Raw genomic sequence first — 20,097 nt, 5'->3', positions numbered from 1 at the left:
GTTACCACCCGAGCTCAAGCCAGACTGGAAGCTCCGCTGCACTCTGAGGAAAACCAGGTAAGAGTCGAAATACCCCCCTTACCCGATCCTACCTTTCCTTTCTGGGATACCCCCCAGGGGTTTGAACAAGAGCAGCGTACCGACCCCACATTAGAGGGTTATAGGAAGGCAGCGGCCGTTACCCCAGGGAACAACCCGCACGAAAAATTTGAGTGGTATAAGGGGTTACTGTATAGAGTGACCGAGGGGGTGGGACAGGGGGCCACCCAGGTCATCAAAAGACAATTAATTGTACCCCGTAAATTCCGGGCTGAGTTGTTAAAACTCAGTCATGACATTCCCCTAGCAGGACATTTAGGGGTTAAAAAGACAAGAGACCGGTTAACCCAAACCTTCTTCTGGCCCAGGGTCACCCAGGACCTCAAGTATTACTGCAGGACGTGCGACGTCTGCCAAAGGGTGGGAAAAAGGGGAGACCTTCGGAAGGCCAAACTTCACCCATTGCCTATTATAGAACAGCCCTTTCACCGAGTAGCGGTAGATTTAATAGGACCCCTCAGCCGACCCAGCCAGTCGGGCAAAAAGTTCATACTAACCGTGGTCGACTACGCCACTCGGTACCCGGAGGCAGTCGCCCTCACCAATATAGAGGCCGAGACCGTGGCCGAAGCCCTTATTCAGATTTTCACCCGAGTAGGTTTCCCACAAGAGATCCTATCCGATCGGGGAACTCAGTTCACGGCTACCCTGACACAACAATTGTGGCAGAGCTGTGGAGTGAAACCCCTGTTCAGCGCCCCGTACCATCCCCAGACTAACGGGCTCTGTGAACGTTTCAATGGCACTCTAAAACAGATGCTAAAAACATTTACGGAGTCCCACAAGAACTGGGAAAAATTCCTCCCCCACCTTCTGTTTGCCTACCGTGAGGTGCCCCAGGCCTCCACTGGGTTTTCCCCCTTCGAACTCCTGTATGGGAGAAAAGTTCGGGGCCCACTGGAGCTCGTACGGGAGCACTGGGAGGGCAATACAGACGAGGGGGGAGTCCCTATCGTCCAGTATGTTCTGGAGTTCCGGGACCGTCTGCGGGCGCTCACCGCATCGGTTCGGGAGAACCTGCAGACGGCCCAGGAGGACCAGAGGAAATGGTACGATAGGGGAGCCCAAGATAGAGTACTAGAATTAGGGCAGAAGGTGTTAGCTTTGAAGCCAGTTAAAAAGGATAAGCTACAAGCCGCATGGCAGGGACCATTTAAGGTGGTAGAACGGGTTAGCGAGACCACCTACATCGTGAGCAAATGCTCAGATGAAAGGCTGACCAAAGCCTTCCATGTGAATATGCTCAAACCATACTTTGAGAGAACAGAGGATGTGGGCGCCGTGTGTGCGCCCGCCACAGAAGATAGTGAGGGACTACCCCTCCCCGATTTACTAGACACCGCTCCCTGTACTATTGACCAAGTAAGCTTGGGTCAAAATTTAAACCCCCTGGAGAAAGGTGAGGCCACGCAACTGCTGCAGAGATACCAAGAGATGTTTTCAGCCACCCCAGGCTATACCTCCGCCGCGGTACACCGCGTGGAAACCCAGGGAGAGACGCCACTGCGGCAACAACCATATCGGATCCCGGAAGCAGTGCGTGAGAGTATGCTCACCGAGCTAAGGGATATGTTACAGTTAGGGGTAATAGAACCCTCGCAAAGTCCTTGGGCCTCCCCGGTAGTACTAGTACCGAAGCGCGACGGTACCACGCGCTTCTGTGTAGACTATCGGAGGCTTAACGATCGTACCATAACAGACGCCTACCCCATGCCCAGAATAGATGAGCTCTTAGACCGTATGGCGGGGGGGAACTACTTGACTACCCTGGACCTGTGCAAAGGTTATTGGCAGATCCCCTTGGAGCCTGCGGCCATCCCCAAGTCGGCATTCGTCACCCCTTTCGGGCTATACCAATTCAAGGTTATGCCCTTTGGGATGAAGAATGCCCCGGCTACCTTTCAGAGGATGGCCGATAGGCTCCTGGAGGGGTTTCAGGACTTCGCATGCGCGTATCTAGACGATATTGCCGTCTACAGCCGCACATGGGGAGATCATCTGGGCCATGTGTCCAGGGTACTCCAACGAATCCACCTCGCAGGGCTCACGTTAAAACCCGACAAATGTCACGTAGGTCTGGCCGAGGTACAGTATCTCGGCCACAGGGTGGGCTCCGGTAGACAGCGTCCAGAGCCAGCGAAGGTAGAGGCCATAGCGAACTGGCCCCAACCTAGGACCAAAACCCAGGTACTAGCTTTCTTAGGGACGGCCGGTTATTATAGAAAGTTTGTCCCAGAGTACAGCGCCCTGGCCAAACCCCTCACCGACCTTACCAAAAAGGCCCTCCCCAAACAGGTTTCCTGGACCCCAGAGTGCACGGACGCTTTCCAGAAGCTTAAAGCGGCATTGAGTGAGGCTCCTGTGTTGGCAGCACCCGACTACACTAAACAATTTCTTGTACACACAGATGCCTCCATGTTCGGACTGGGCGCCGTGCTAAGCCAAGTGGGCACAGACGGCATGGAACACCCGGTGGCATACCTCAGCCGTAAACTGTTACCCCGAGAAGTCAGCTATGCCACCGTAGAAAAAGAATGCTTGGCCCTCGTGTGGGCCCTCAAGAAGCTACAGCCCTATTTGTATGGGCGGGCATTTACCCTTATGACGGACCACAACCCCCTGGTATGGCTTAACCGGGTAGCTGGAGACAATCCCAGGCTATTACGGTGGAGCCTAGCCCTTCAACCTTATAATTTTACTATGCAGTACCGGCCCGGAAAACAAAATGGTAATGCGGATGGCCTGTCACGCCAGACCGAACTGGACTCCTAAACCGCTACTTTTCTCGGACATCCCCAAGCCAACCCGACAGGGTCTAGGCGGGTATGCCGACCTATGGACTTATAGGGGAGCAGTGTGAAGAAATGACTATATTATTAGATATTTTGTTGCATAGTTCTTGCCTTTTTGTGTACTTTTCATTCGGCAGATGGGACTGCCGAACAGAGACCACCCCTGGCTCACTTAACTTCAAAGCCGGCATCACTTTCACCCTCTATGTGTGCGGTCAGCGTTCGTACTGTCGAACGCCACGTGGCAGAGAAAACCGCGGCCATCTTGTTTTCGCCAAACAAAGGCAGCGGGACTTGGTCGTCGAGTGTCTGGAACTAAAATCGGACACTCGACTTCCCAATCACCGGTCCCCATCATGCGAACGCTGGAACTAGTGATACCGATTAGCTAGGAGAGCGCTAATCGGTACAAATACGCACACGAATGAGGGGAACAATCGCTGCTAGGAGCCAGGGGAATTCATTCGGTATTTTTATGCATTTCTTCCCTTTTTCTGAAGTGACCGGCAAAACCACACGAACCTCTGGAACTATTTTGGGCAGTCCGCCCCCAGTGGACCGGTCACAAAGGACTTCCATACTTTTTGCGAACCCCTGAACCGATCCGGGTGAAATTTGGATATGTTGGTCACCCGGATCGGGGCTATCAGGGGATATAGCATTTGTGGGGATACCCCAGGTATAAAGGGGTGTTCCAGAAATTGGGGAAAATAGTGAATTTTCAGCCTGGAGATAATTAGGTTGTTACTATATCAGACCTGATTATCTCCAGGACTAGGGGAGGGAACTGCCTGTTTGTATTGGGTGTGTTTTATATTTTTACTGTTCGGGATTGGATAAATGTTACTCCTCCCTGTGGGATGTCCCCTTGCATGGGGACCTGCATAAAAAGCCATGTGTGTGAATAAACGTTAGTTCTACTTGTATCCTGAACCTGGACTCTGACTGTTATTTGGAATTCGTATGCTGTAACAAGGGAATTATCTTATGCAGCTGTTTTATTCCGTATGGATTTCGGTTCCTGTAACTATCACAGCAAGCTCGCACTACCTTAGACTCTGACCTTTCGGGAGGAAACTACCGAACGCGGTTTGTCTAAACTTGGTTTCCTTACACATAGCATTCTGGTATTGTGCCCACAAGCTTTGTACACGTTCTATGTCTGGAACCAAAGTCCAGGTTTGTGCCAATTGCAAACCTTTGTATAACTGAAGTAATCATCTTCCCTCCCTCCATCTCACTTTATTACCCAATCCTTCACTTGCCATCTTCCATCTCACCTCGTCCGGACTTTCTTTCTTTCCTTTTTTTTTTCTTTTCTTTTCTTTCCTTTTTTTTCCTTTTTTTTTTTTTTTTTTTTTTTGCATGTGTAGTTAGTTAACATTTTTTTAAAAAAATGTATTAAACAGTGCGATTCAATACAGATTTGACATGCATGAAGTGAACCTGTTTTTTTATCCTTCAGTATATTTTAAATCTTCTTACACTAGACCTTGGAAACCCATGTAAATCATTCCATCCCCATCCCTGTGAGTCCTCACCTGTAAGATGCATACTCTATAAATCGTGCTGATAATGAGTGTCACAGCTGTATTTATTCTGATTTAGCTATTCTCGTATTTTTACTTTATTTTAATAGGGTATCCAGTTTCTCTTGGAGAATGACTTACTCCAGAACACTGCGGAGGATATTGCACAGTTCCTGTATAAAGGAGAAGGGCTGAATAAAACGGTTATTGGAGATTACCTGGGGGAAAGGTAATTTAGAATTTTTGGAATCTGCAAAAGGGTCTCTGCCTTGAAGTGCACTGGGCATGAGTAAAGTTCCTTCTTCAGCATCGGTTAGTAAACCATGTCTGAGAAGGCATGTCTTGAAGAAAACCTGTAAGGATCAATCTGTTGTAGATTACTGAAAGTCTCAAAGACCAACTTCCTAATGGGTTTATACATGGCTTCCAGGAACTGTCACATTTCTAGTTTTGCTGGTTTAGAGCAGCGGTGACCAAAAGGTTAATTAATCCCCAGATATTGTTGAATTTCTGTTCCCATAATGCTTTGCAATATTAAAGGCTGGTTAATCTTTATGGTAATTGTAGATCTACAACATATGGAGAGCCACGAGTTACAGTAAATGTCTGCTACTACAGTGCATTGAACTGTATTATTTTTTTAGAATTTTAATTTATATCTTTTTTAATTTTTAATTTTTTTTTTTTAAGCATTTTTCCAATTCTTTATTCGCCACTATTATTTTTCTGCATGTTATTTAAACTCCAACAGGTTGATTTACTAACGTGTGAATTGTTAGAAGTTCATATAGAAGGTGTGGTGGGCACGTGGTCTGCGACCCATAGAGTTCTCTATCAATGTCTGGTTGCCCGGAGGTGGGGGTTTCTGGAGTAACAATGAAACCGTGCTGGGAGGGAAGTTTTTCCTTTCTCTGTGTTTTTCATACTTTTCCCAATTCTAGGTCTTGTGCATTTGATTTTTGGGTGCTGATGTGGCCATATGGCATTTATCGAACTTATGACTATCTTGTATAACCAAACTCAGGGACATTTGTACACCATACGAAGGACTGCCCCCTCCACCCCGGTTTCTAGAAAACCGATCACTTAGACAAATTCATGGGTAGCATGTACTTTGTGTTATCCAGTAGTCAAATGCTGAAGGTGGTAAATCAGATGATAAATCCAGCAGCATATAAGTTATTCATACTACAGAACATTCTGGAGATGTCAATAAACAGAATCAAATTCTGTGTCCACGAAAACGTGGTGGTGACCCTAATCGTAGGGCTCGATGTATTGTCATTTACACAGGCTGTAATCCCTCTTAGATAGTTAAATCCGTGTGGCAGGGACCACCCACAGTAATGTGAGCTGGAATAGGACCCTCTACCCTTTGTTACAGTCTGTTTTAGTAATGGGTGACCTTGCTTCTGAGGGTGATTTCATTATACTTCCATTTATTATCAATCCCCTCTTTAGGTACAGAAAAGTGTCTGGATAGTAAGAGCTATAAAATCCTCTGCACTGGCACATCTTTACCTAGAGATAGTATCAGATGCTGCCATTTCTCTTCAAAGAGTCTAGATTAAGCAGAAACCGAGAACGTACCCCATATCTAGTTTCAATTTGACTGATATTATTTCACGACTGATTAAGTCTATATAGGAAATGCGACATATGAATCCCATTCGACTTATAGAACTGTCACTGCTAGCTGCAGTGCTTTTATATCCACCATGAGGTGCATGCAACCGATCCCCCTTCCCCTTCTTTTCTCCAGATGTGGCTGAACTAAAACTCACATGATTTCTCAGCCTATCTATTTCATCCATAGAATCGTGGGAGTTGTAGTTCAGCAACATCTGGCAGGCCGGAGTTTGGGGAAGCCTGACACAGAGGAAGCACTATACGCTTAGTTACCAGATTTAAAGGAACATCATGATCATTTTGTGTGAATAGGGCCAAGTTACAAAAGTAAAGCCTTTCTAGCAAATGAATTCCCTTTGGTGTTGCCTGGCCCCTTGCAATTGGGCTGGAATCCCCACCCAGTTCACCACCCATGGGTAAGTTTGAAAACCAGGCATTAACCGGGTCTGTTTTTGTTGACACATTGAGTTTAACACTTTAAGCGACATAGTAAACGGGCTGCTGTTCAACCACTGTCAATTGGGGGTTAACAGCCACTTAGTATATCAATTCAATAGGCGCCATGAGAATAGTCTGTGTTGGCGAGAGATTCTAACAAGCGACTGACCTCCAGGTCAGAGTTTAGTAAAGTGTGTCACTCCATACAATCCATAAATGGTGACATTTCAGTTTCCAACACCCACGGTATTTTCCTCTCACCCAAGATTTTGCTCTCTATTGTTATAGCGCAGTAGGAATATTAGGGGAAAAACACATTCTCTTGCTTTGCATCATCTGTTCTGTACAGCATCCCTCACAAGGTCATTGGATCTATGAACTAGTCACAAGCTGGCAGCCTGGTGTAAATGTCACTCTATTATGATTTAACCTTTTCGTAATGACTACGACTTTTCTGAGATGTGCGCATAGACCAAACACTACTGAAATGTTAAAATCCATCGTGTTCGCACACGTTATGGACTATGGATTTTGGACCTCGCAAAAAGGATTTGCAAGCTCTGTGTAAAAAGATGCGTGGGTAGAGAGGATTTAAAAGCATCAAGCTTGCTGTTGCTTGTTTAGTATTCTGCGTATCTGTGTCAGCAGTGCTAATGTAAATGAATCATTGACTTTTTAAATTTTTTGTTTATATTATACAAGGCATATCTATCATATTATATGTGTGCATACTTTGCTAATTCAGACCGCTGAATGTAATGTGATGTCCTTTAGAAACCTGTAATACAGGGCTTGGCAGTGTAAGGAACCAGACTATATGTATTATAGACAGAGCAGGATTAACCATTTGATTCTCTTAGCCGGTGTACGGACCACCTAGGACCCTAGGGATAGACTGGAAACATGCATTTTCTTAGGCCCTATTCACCATCTGGGGCAAACATATAACCAACCTAGCGCCCTTTGGGGCCTTAATCCTTCTCTGTCTATAAATATATCAATCCTACTGCCAAGCGTTGATTACTAATTTGTTGGATACATTTTTAATTGGCTTTATTTTTAATAGCCTATAAAGGGATATAGAGTCTCTGATGTATATACATGTGAGTACTATATAGTCATCACGGTCCTCTCTTTGTCAAGCCCCGCTTTAATATCTTCCCTCGCCTCACTGATTTGGACAATGCATTTCATATCTTCTGTGTGGCCTTATCGGAGGGGAAAGATTAGGTTAGAGAGAGCCAGATGCAGATGTGATGCCCAAATTAAGCAAACTTAATCCGGACCAGTGTTACTGCAATTATTTATAGCACCTTGAACATGTCATTTGTACTATGTGCAGAGGACAGAAACCATATATAGACAGCAAGGGCCAGCTCAGCTACTCTCAACACATAAGCAAACCAAAGTTGTGGCTGGTTCAGAGTCACAGGGTTTGCAGATGAACTGACAAGGGAAATAAAGCAAATGATCTTTCTATCACTTCTCTATATGTTGTAGATATGCAGAAGCGTGCACTATTTCTTGTATGGCAGGTTATTTATATACTGGGATGTTGATTTCGTTCTCTCTTTATATTTCCCCTTTTTTTTTTTTTTTTTTTAAAGGGATGACTTTAATATTCTCGTCCTTCAAGCATTCGTTGAACTTCATGAGTTTGCAGATTTGAATCTTGTCCAGGCATTGAGGTTGGTACATTTCATTAAAGCACAATAGAATCCTCTGGCTTAGGAAATCTGAGCGTCTGATGGATATCTAAAATATTGCTTGGTCCAAGGTGGCTATACCTACTTTTAATTCACTATAAATGTGCACAGTAGGATGTTTCAAAGAAATGAGTGTGGATTTAAAGAGGAACAATCACTTCTGGAATTTACGTCACTGAAAATCCGTGTGTGTGTTGACCTTTAATTTCACGTGATGCTCTGTTTTCTTTTAAATTTATATTATAGAGGTAGCAAATGGAATGACAGTCTAATTTATTCCAGGAACAACCAGGGCATAAATGGCAAATAAGGAGGAGAAATAGAAGTGGGGAAAAATGGGTGGAAAATAGATTTGGTGCATGTTTTCCTCCTTTCAATTTTTTATTTTTTTAAAAAAAAATTTACTATACGGCTTTATTTTTTATTTTTTTATTTTCAAGGGAAAGATCTAGAGAAAGACCTTAAAAAAAAAAAAAAAAAAATTACAAAAAAAAACTTAAGCGCAGAGGTACACACTGATAGGTACAACCATTAGGACAACATTTTAACATCGAGGCCTGAAAAAAAAAAATCCTATTTTATTTGAAATGTTCACTTTTTGTTGTTTATATCTTTAACTTTAAAGGAGTCTTGGATGGCTGACTTCTTTATGCTGTACAGATAGTCATAGAAAACAATAGTGACACAGACAAAAGGGATAACATGTACTCATAGCATGGGACAGAATGGAGACACACACACAGACATTCATTGCAAGCTCGTTTGAGCAGGATATTCACCTTCTGTCTGTTATATTCCATATGTAAATTACTTGTCAAATACTCCCATTTTTTGCAATTTTTAATCGCTGTGGAGCTATATAAATGAAGATGATGGTGACAGACAGACCGCTCCGCATCAGTTAAAGACAGCCTTAAACCTTGATAGAGGGGGAAAAAAGAATTACATCAAACTTTATCAAAGTCACGTTTTTAATCCAATTATATGCAAAATAAGACTTATTTTTCCTCTCCCCTGTCCATATTTGTTAATTCTAGAAGAAAGCCAGATATTTTATATCTTTTGTTAACCAAACTGTCTTCAAACCCCCGTGTTGAGTGCAGTGACTTTGTCTTTGCAGGCAGTTCCTGTGGAGTTTTAGGCTGCCTGGTGAGGCTCAGAAGATTGACCGCATGATGGAGGCTTTTGCGTCACGTTATTGTCTTTGTAATCCTGGTGTTTTTCAGTCTACAGGTTAGTGGGCGACTCGCATAGTACTGATATTTTATTTGGAGTCGGTGGTCTATATTTAATGTGAGAATTATTAAGACCTCCTTTATCATAATGAAGTGCTTACCTCAATTTTGCCTCACTATCTATGTCAACATGAAAAGGAATGGCCTCTTAAATGTAAGTTCCCAGTTCCAATTCTTAGTGTGATTCAAGAAGTTAAAGGGACACTCCAGTGCCAGGAAAACAAATTGTTTTCCTGGCAATGCAGGTCCCCTCTCCCTCCCACCCCCCCATCCCATGTTGCTGAAGGGGTTAGAACCCCTTCAGTGACTTACCTGAGACCAGCGCCGATATCCCTCGGCGCTGGTTTGGGGTCTGCCCACGCTCCTCCCCTGCCTACGTAATCCGGCGGGGGAGACAGATTGCGCATGCGCGGCCGCCAAGACCTAATGCGCATGCGTGGCAATGCCGCGCACACGCAATAGACCTCTCCATAGGAAAGCATTGAAAATACTTTCAATGCTTTCCTATGGGGATTTTAGCGACGCTGGAGGTCCTCACATAGCTAGAGGACTTCCAGCGATGCTATAGCACAGAAAACCTGTGCTATAAACCAGGAACTGCTCTCTAGTGGCTGTCTAGTAGACAGCCACAAGAGGAGGAGTTAACCCTACAATGTAAATATTGCAGTTTATGAAAACTGCAATATTTACAGTTGCAGGGTTAAGGGTAGTGGGAGTTGGCACCCGACCACTGCAATGGGCAGAAGTGGTCTGGGTGCCTGGAGTGTCCCTTTAACCCCCCGACTAACGCACTAACGCTGTTATGACTTACTGTAGTTTTGTCTGGGGGTGAAGTTGATTTACAAGTGAATCTTTAAGGTTTTTAAGCGAAGTGTAAATCCTCTTTCTTAAATGACCACTTAAATAGATTTTTATTTTGTATATGAGCAATGTCAAAGATTCTTCATAGCATGTGATGGAAATGTGGCAAATATCCAAATATAATCCGTCAGATTTTTAAATCTCCCAATGGGTTTACCATCTGTTAATATGAAAGTGGCGTAAAGTTCTAAATTTGCGGCTTCCACAATGGAATCCAATGAAATTTCCCACTTGAATACTTTGGTTTCTATGTCAATTAAAAAACTTTAAGTTTGCCCACCTTTTTTATTAGCATTTATAAGTCTTCCCTACAGCTTCCCCGCTGTATGAGGTCCCTATTGTGGTGAAGAGATTAAGAATAGAACACACAATATAAAGGAAAGATTAAATATAGTTTCCCCTTATGACGTTACCTCCTGGGTCTCTGCTCCAGCAATGCGTCATTAGCGAGTTTAAATGCATGGCAAGACCAACGTGGATCCACCACCACCACATCGAAACCATGCTAACTCCACGGTGTATTTTGGGGAAAGCATAAAGGAAATTATGTAAAATTATAAACCTTTAAAATACAAACAAAACAAAAAAACAAGAAAGGGGACCCAGGAAAAGATTGAAGGAACAAAGTATAAACGTGTACTTGTTACACGCAAGGCTTTACCTTTTCACCAGCATTCAGTCGTGGTGAGGTGGACATTAATCAATGGTAAATAACCTTGACAACAGTGGTTTATAAACTACATTTTCCATGATGTTCAACCAGCATAACTCCTGCCAGGGTGCTCTTGAATTATCGTATAAATGATAAGTGTGACTCTTTTTTTCCAACCATTGTAACAGAAATCTGGTGTACATTCCCGAGTTGGGAATTACCTAGTCCCTATACAACCATGATCAGCTGTGAAGAAAAACACTGGGTTTTGTGGCTAAATCGGTAGACTAGTGTTTCTCAACACTGCATTTCAGGGACCAATAATCCCACTGACCGTGATGCTTGAAACCTAATTCTAGCCGTAAAAAAAAGTGCACATTAAGAAAACTTCCAATATACGTGTATTTTAACTGCACTATCAAATCTTCATTTCATAGCAGACTGCCATTCACTTAAGCTCATCTGTGTGCTTTCTGGTTTGTAACATCATTTGAACTGTTGCCACATTTGGGAGAATTCATGCACTTCTTTATTTTGGTTGCACATGTCATTTTTGCATTCTTGAACTTCTGCTACTTCTGTTTCCAGTTATTTGTAAAGGGAAGATCTTGTAAGTCCATCTGTCTGTGCAGGATCTGTGGGGCCCCAGCTCCGTTCACTGCCTAGAGACATTTAAAAGATATCTAGTATTATTTTGGTGTCATCTGAAATTGAATATTTTAGCTAAATGTAATTGTGAGATTTCACCTTGTGTGATATGATGATGATACAGTGTCCGAAAAGAACACACAATTTTGATCTTGTGTTCCCTCTGAGTTCATTAATAGTGTGGTAGGATAATTGAAACTATTTATTTGAGGAACAGCGTAAAAAAAATCTAATTAAATTGGAAATTGGTGTAGGTTCAGTTTAGTGACCATCATGTGTTTCTTTACTGATCTAAAACTGACCGTCCTTCATTCCAGATACCTGTTATGTCCTGTCTTTTGCCATCATTATGCTCAACACCAGTTTGCACAACCCTAATGTGCGAGATAAGCCATCGGTAGAGCGCTTTATAACCATGAATCGTGGCATTAATGAAGGAGGCGATCTTCCAGAAGAATTACTTCGGGTGAGTTACTCTTGTCATCACGTCATCTTGTTGGATATCCATCAAAGCCAAATGTTGTTGACTCTTGCAGATTTCCAATCCCCAAATCGTGCATTCCTTGGGTGATATAAAACACTTTATTTATGTAATGTACATTATTGATAAGTCTGTTGGTTTTAAGTTTTGGGCGTATGATGAAGTTGATTTGGTTATAAATGTGTGTTGTACCTTAGCATGGGTCGTCAGATTGGCTCAGATTTAGCTGAGAAATTCTGTTTTAGTTTTCGAAAGTAATGAATGTACATTTTATAATGACTCTGTAACGAGGACGCCCAATATTGCATGTGCACTCAAGTCTCGTTGCACGCCCAACTGTAACTTTTAATGTTACATTAACGGCAATAGGAAAATTCTATAGTTGGATTTATTACATAACCCTGGTCCTCGAGCAGCTGCTGCTCATTTACAATCCTATCCGTCTCAAATTAAATTAAACTTGCAGGTTGGAGACGGCAAACTCTGTTTCCTTTATCGTCTGGTGTTATTGAAATAATGTCATTGGAATGCAGCCGTAGGACTGGCTAATGGCCTCTGAAAATAAATATCCCTAGCTTTTCCTTCTTTATACCCCATGACATGCCCAATTTTTTTATTCTGCAGCAGGATATCATTAGGCTGTAACGAGAGTTCCATTCTGGTGAGGTTAGATTTTTCAAAGCTGCAAAAACCTTCTAAATTAAGCTTTCTTGAGGGAATACCATGTGTTTTTTATTTTGCATTGCAATACCTTTTTTTCCCCTTTCTTTCTTTGCCTTTTAAAATTATTTTTACAAATCTACTGCTTGCTGGTTAAAGTCTTGTAATCAAGCAGGAACATCTGGGGCAAGGATATTGCAATCTCACAATGCTCATGCAATAGAATACCCTGATCGAATGAAATCTAACACATCCTTATCATTATGTAGGATAAGTTACCAGCTTTATGTTGCAGGCTTAACTATTGGAACAAAATGATATCCAAGAGACAGAGAATGGGGAAGCCATAATGGCTTGCTCTGTGGCATGGTACCCATTTTGTGCCATCTTAAACAAGCTAATTTGGGAAATTACAAGTTTACAAATTGTAATGTGCATATCATTCTGGTCCAAGACAGAACAGCAGTCAGCGTCCAGGCAAGAACACATTACTGGAACAACTTTGGCTTCCAGTGGTTATAAAACATAATCTCTGTCATCTATTCAACGTTTTTTAGTCTGTGCTATAAGATATGATTTCTATCAGATTAATTTAACAGGAACTGTCATATTTGAGATAACGTTAAACAAAGTTATCAGTTGAGCTGCCAGAATAAAGTATTCTTAATAGAAAAAAGTGTGCGTGTCTGTGTCTCAGTCCGTCAGTCCAGCACTCCACTTTGCTTGAACCCCAGTCTCTTTATAGAAGCAAATTTCTGACTCAAAAAAAAAATCAAAAAAATCTAGTCAGGTCAGTTTCTTTAGAAAGCACTGTAGTGTGGCTATTTTGCATGGCAGGATGTGTGATGGATCCAAACACCAGACTTATCAAGCATGTCTAAAAGCTCATCTCATCTAATCTCATCTCTCTCACAAAATACATTACTGAATTAAGGCCATTGGCCACCTTCAAGAAGATTGAAGATGGAGGGGGGGTTAAATGTGGGGCACGTGATGCATTACTTGCATTAATAGTCACCCCTTTGGGCATTTCCACAAAATATATTTTATTGCCAACATACCCAATACTTTGAAGGTGCAGGAAACTTTTTGTGCGGACACAAAAGAAGTAACATGATTACTTGAATGGTCTACTTGTGTGCAATTAAAACATGTTCTTGAAAATGCCTGTTTTTGGAAAAACCCAGTGGTTGTAGACAAGGGTGCCCATAAGGTAGATCCCCAGGTGTTGTACAACTACAATCCTGTTGATGCTTTGCATGCCTTTAGAATGACAAAGCATCATGGTAGCTGTAGTTTTAAAACATCTGGGGATCTACCTTTTGCAAACCGAATTATGAATCTAAAAACTTGTCCAGGAAACGATCAAAAAGCTCACCACAATATACATTACTGCCACCTTAATGAATCATTGATTTGCCCAATATTCCAGATGATGGATTTATTTATCTTAATTTACGGATATTTTGTAGAAATTGTACCAGTGAGTATCGATAAGGAGACTGCGAAACGTTACAGCATTTAATAAGAGAATGTAGCAGGGTAAGGGAACTAAAAGGAATTTACAATCACTCCAGCAAGCATGTGTAAATAAGATTAAAGGAGTACCCAAGTTTGGCATAGATACTTAGTGCACATTATAGAAGCTTTCATTTTTTTTTATTTTTTATTTTTTTTATTACAAGTAGGAAAGGAAATGAAAAAGGAGAGAAAGGTAAACATAGGGAAGTATCCTATGTTAGGAAAAATTAACAATCAATAGATTTACCAGGTTCAGTTGAATAATGGCATATACTAGTTACGTGACCATATGTTTTAAGGTTTTCAGTAGACTCATGAATGTCCACTGAAGTCTAACTGGATTGAGATGCCATCAGGCTAGACTTCTGAAACTACTCTCCTTTGGCAGTGTGCAATTGGTGTGTTGACAATCCTAATGCTCCATTCTTCTGCAGAATACCAATGACTAATAATTAGGTTCCATTGGGTTTGATAATGGCAGGAGGGAAACATGACATTTCTGCAAGAGTATAGAATAAACTAGAAAAGCTACAATTTCTGGGGAAATTGTGTGAAGTGTTCTTGCCTCCACCAGTAGTCTACAACTGAAGTGGGCGGAGTAACTGTTATCATTTATATAGCACATTTAATTGCAACGTTGTTGCACACTTACATTAAAACATACATTTATAAAAACATTAGCAGGTGTACAAAAGGCTCTGTCTATGACATCACTTGCTGCTGCAGCAGCCTGGCACAGGTCAGAGTATTTTGGCGGTAGCCATCCTCAAACGGTCGTATTTTAAAAACTATAAATCCTACAGCGAAGAGCTTTATATTGAGAATCACAAGACCCAGACCTAAATTTGGATGCATATTATGTCTCTGAAATATTAAAAATTAAGGCACAGTCGCAGTTTAGAAATTGCCCTTCAAATGTGAGTTTTGCAGGGTGGAGTTTCAATGACTGTCAATGGACGGCGTGAGTTGCAAACAAATGGTCATATTGTGAAAACTATCAGGACTATGGCTTAGCTGTGGACATTTTTAGTGGCAGCAGGGATAGCTGAACGTTTTGATATAAGATTTGTGTAGGTGGGCCTAAAAATGGAGTGGTGGCAGTTTAGAAATCATGTCCTGATTTTTCAGCTTTTGCCAGCTCCCACTCTAGCTTTGCCATTCATTCCTATGGGACAAATTTCGCCACAAGAACGACGATATTCCGAGAACCATTAGGCGAAACGTTCCACAAAGTAATAGCACACCAATCGGGAACAATCCGCACGTTTTGGTATATTTCTGTCTATGTAGTGTAAAAACTGTGGGAGGAGTTAGGGTGGTAAATTAGGCTATAATAATAATAATAATATATATGTGAGATAACATTAAGTGGTCTTGCTATGCAAGAACACTTAACTAGTGAGATTACCCCAGGGGTATGACCCAATAAAATGCCTATTTGCTCAAATCACACCGAGAGGCTTAGAAGTATAGAGTGGAGAAATACCTAAATAGCGTTGAATCTGCAGCCTATGATTCTCTAACCTGCCGAAATGTTAGTGTTAAAGAGACCTTGTGCAAGCATCACTCCTCCTCCTCCCCCCCAGCTCAGAAATAATTATGTATGGTTGAACCTGCCTCAAATGCCTACCTGTATTATAAAAAGGAGTGAGATTAGGGATGTGCGGTTTTATTAAGCAAAACCGTTTGATCAACTTGAGTTTGGCATCTTGGCATGTTTGTCAACTTCACATGGTTCCAATGGTCACGTAACTAGTATATGCCCTAGATAAGTTGGTTTTCACCCAAGAATTATATTGGATTCATACCTGGCCTCTGCCCCTTCTGGACAGCACATGCCTGGGTGTCCTATCCACTGTTACCATTTGCCATACATGGCTCATACAACTAAACTGTGTGGAGCAATTGTAAGCTTCTACCATGAGCCTAATACCGGAGAATTCCTTGTGTTCCTCTGCTTGGAACTGGTAGGTGTTTCCTTTAGCGTTATTTTATTCTACCTCCGCTCCTTTGTCATGAAACGCTGAGAGCTCTGAGCCTCGACGTTCCATCTGCTGGTGTTTTGCAGGTCCAGATATACTTGGCAAGCCTTTTTTTTTTTTTTTTGTAATCAGAGACTATCTTCAATATGTAAAAGCCCTGGGGAACGGTCTGGCAATTGTTTCCAGCAATTTGTTTTAAACTTGACATATGACATCAGTGGGAGATTCTAGAGACTGCAGTGTTAGATAAATTGTATGCCAGAAGGGGAATGATTCTTATTTTTATTTAAATATTTATTTTCCTCTTCACAGAACTTATATGAAAGTATTAAGAATGAACCCTTTAAAATTCCAGAGGATGATGGGAATGACTTGACACACACATTTTTCAACCCAGACCGAGAAGGCTGGCTCTTAAAATTAGGTAAGTGAAATTATTGTTTTTTGTTTTTTTTCTTCTTTCTATTTTTCCATTTTAGCTGTTGAATGCTGCACATGTCACATTGTATTTCTTTTAATGATCAAAAAGTAGCACGCTTCTTTGTCCTGGCATACATTTTAGTTGGTCTGCAAGAAATAAGGATCTAATTAAACCTCTAAAATGGACCGTGTTTATTTCCTCTCTATAATGTTTTTGTGAACACTTGTGTCATTTATTATAACATCAAAATGTTCACATTGTTAAACAGATTTGGAAGGAATTTATGGGTTTTCGTCTGCATGCTGCGGTTCAGGAGAATCACTGTCCAAGGTTTATATAAGCTTTATCTCCTTTTCTGCAATAATAATTATTATTTTTTTTGCTTTTTTTTTTTTTTTTTTACATGATCATGTAATTTATTGAAACTAGTCATAACTGGAGGTAAAATAAGTGCAAATGTTACATCTCAATAATATCTACTTTGACATATTCGTAGTGCCTGTTTATTTTGCTTATTTTGTTTTAAGCACATTGACTTTGTACAGTAATGATAATACAATTATAATATATTAAACTGTAAAAAAAAAAATCTTATTCCCCTGTGGAGGGGATTCCAAGCTCCCTAGTGCACACTCCCCAACCTAATCAAATTGATTTGACTGATGACTGTTCTGGAAAATGGAACTACAGTGAATGTCAGGTTTTCAAACACTGGAGGGGGTAGCATATCCCACCCCCTCCCAAACTTATTCTGGTGAAATAAGTTTATTTATAACTTATTTTTCTGGTAGTTCTGCATTTGTTTTGTAGCTATAACTATTTCTTACATTCATATAACCGAGTCCATCATGAGCAAAGAGCAGCTTAACCATAGAGATGACCTGTCAGGTGCAGGGAGTTTCAGTACACATGTGATCTAGCTCTCTATGGTGTTAATTGTAAAATGTATTCACCAAGACCCAACTAATCCATGTTACTGCATATTGAAGTATTCAAAAGACTGTAATGGCAAACCTAGATCAACAATATTTATTTAAAACTGTATTAAGAAAATGTAAAAAACCTTTTGCAAACCAGAGAGCGTCTAACATTAAGGAAATATGTGTTAGAGTTGTTTAAGGATAGACTAATAAAATAACTGATCCTACAGTGCAAAAATAGGGACAATCCACCGAAACACCAGAATCTGCAGTATCTGTAGTTGGCTCTCAGACCTGGAAGTGGCTTACCATTTCAGCCAATCCCGGTGCTAACACTACTTTCAGAGTGTTTTTTTTGTTGTTTTTTTGCATATCCCATGATGTTCAGCTGTGTCCTATCCAGTAAAAGCTGCACAACCTGCGTCAGATGAAGTCACAGTTGGCAAATAGCTTAACGAAAATCCTAAATTAATCTGTTAATAGGAGCTGAAATAAATTTTATTTAAATTTTTACAAAGGAGGATTATTGTGGCCACATTATGCATTGCAACCTTTCATGTTCTCCTATAGCAAGGGAGGCACTGTGTACAGCTGTACTTTAACCCCTTAAGGACCAAACTTCTGGAATAAAGGGGAATCATGACATGTCACACATGTCATGTGTCCTTAAGGGGTTAATGCCTCCCAACATTTCAAATGGACAAAGAGGGACACTATAATTTTAGGGTTGTGACTTTGGGTGGAGCTGTTGTAGGTGACTCACTTATAACTATTTAAGGAACTAAATTGTAATATAGAACAAGAACAATGTATCTTATTTACACAGACAGATTTCTAATCACATTTATTGTAGTTTAGACACGTTACTGTGAGTATTACTGCTGTAGAGCTCTGTTATACACTCAGGCACACCAACAATATGGAGCACCTAGAAAGAGAGACATTTGGATAAAAAAGAGAGACAGAGAAATAAAGGCCACATAGACTGTCCTATCTAAATAGGGACACCTGGGAGGTATGTTCCTTTGCAGCAATGAATGGAAACCTTTCAGGGAGGCAGCGAGAAACACAGTGGACCTGTTTTAGTGAAATGTAGCCTACATATGGGTGCTTAGTCTTTTAGAAATAACTATCTGCTAATTGTATCCCAAATATAATGCCTAAAAAGATTTTGCATAACATGCTGATATTTCATGAATAATAAAATGTAAAAACTTTAAATAGGAATGGAAGAAAGAAGCAATACATATCACACATTGATAATCAATTTTAAATTTCCACCCTTTTTTGTTTTGTTTGGTTAATACATTACATTACATTCCAAGCCAATCAAATATCTGTGCTCCGCAATCTTTTTTTTTTTTTTTAGCCCAACCTTACAAGCAGTGATAAACACAGCACGGAAACATTCAGTCATTTATGAAATTTGCAGTTACTTATAATTCATTTAACTATGCTGATCCTGGTATCTTTGCGATTTGTCTTCACCCATCACTCTCATCTTCATGAACAAATATACCATTTAAGGAGACATTAACCCTTTTCTTTTTATATGGTTTTATTCTGCTTTTAAACAGCCGAAAGGGTTACTCCATTCCACGCATAATAACCACTACAGCCTGAACCAATCTCCTGGTAATGGGGCAAAATGTTTTGCAAAGATTTACCCTCTTAACAGGTCCCCGCAGGGCAGGGCCTTCCCTGGTAATGAACGCAGGGTATACGCATAGCATCCACATTAGCCAGCCCTAAACTCTTGTTCTGCGCCCGCTAATGACGCCCTAATTATGCTGCTGGAGGCGGAGTTACACTTTTGGCAGAAAGAGGTTAAATTCTTACTGAAACACTGTACGTACAGACTCCAGGAACCATGACCACTTCAAATCACTGACGCGGTCATGGTGCTTAAAATAACACTTTAAACTACCTGTCAAATCAGAAAAACTTTAGTTGAAAAAAACATATCCCTAGTTATTAAAGAAACCACATCCTAAATATGCATTTGGAAAAAGAGAAAATCACATAACAATGGGCGCTCTAACTGAATTGTGATGCCATTTCCCAATTTGTAATAGAAATTAAAAAAAAAACAAAAAAACTGAACATCACTTGAAAAGGGTTAAGACGTGTTGGACACCTTTTTTTCAATGTTTAGTCAATGTTGCAATTTCAGGAAAAGGGATGGTTTCCTTTAAAGAGGACTCTTGGCGCAAAAATGCATGCAAGATCACAATATGATCTGATGCAATTAGAGTAGCAGTGACCTATGCTATTAGGTGGTATATTTTAAACTACACAGCTTTGAAAACTGGTTTTATATGCAAAACATCTCTCACAATTAAAGGGACTGTACTGTTATAACCTACAAATTGTAAATCTCCAAGTAGTGAATGAATGTGTGTTCTCTGTATAAAGATCAAGAAAAACGGTCAAATTCTGCAGTGTTTACGTCCTGGTGGCTGCCATTTTAGTTATTGTCGATCAGCAGCAGAGCTTACCTGACTGGAGATCTCGTTGCTTTCC

The 20,097-nt window shown here is 41.0% G+C and overlaps 1 protein-coding gene across 1 annotated transcript in view; it reads left to right on the top strand.

Annotated features, from left to right (window-relative positions):
* CYTH3 (cytohesin 3) overlaps positions 1–20,097 on the top strand; it is a 103,806-nt gene that overhangs the window by 65,793 nt on the left and 17,916 nt on the right. The window contains exons 5-9 of the mRNA XM_063430357.1: positions 4,531–4,649; positions 8,095–8,175; positions 9,314–9,426; positions 11,907–12,055; positions 16,546–16,657. Of these exons, the coding sequence (XP_063286427.1) occupies positions 4,531–4,649; positions 8,095–8,175; positions 9,314–9,426; positions 11,907–12,055; positions 16,546–16,657 (574 nt within the window). The remainder of the gene's footprint in view (positions 1–4,530; positions 4,650–8,094; positions 8,176–9,313; positions 9,427–11,906; positions 12,056–16,545; positions 16,658–20,097) is intronic.

Source organism: Pelobates fuscus, chromosome 8, assembly GCF_036172605.1.
Source record: "Pelobates fuscus isolate aPelFus1 chromosome 8, aPelFus1.pri, whole genome shotgun sequence".
NCBI lineage: Eukaryota > Metazoa > Chordata > Amphibia > Anura > Pelobatidae > Pelobates > Pelobates fuscus.
The sequence above is the reverse complement of the archived record's forward strand: the minus strand, read 5'-3'. Positions and strand labels throughout refer to the sequence as shown.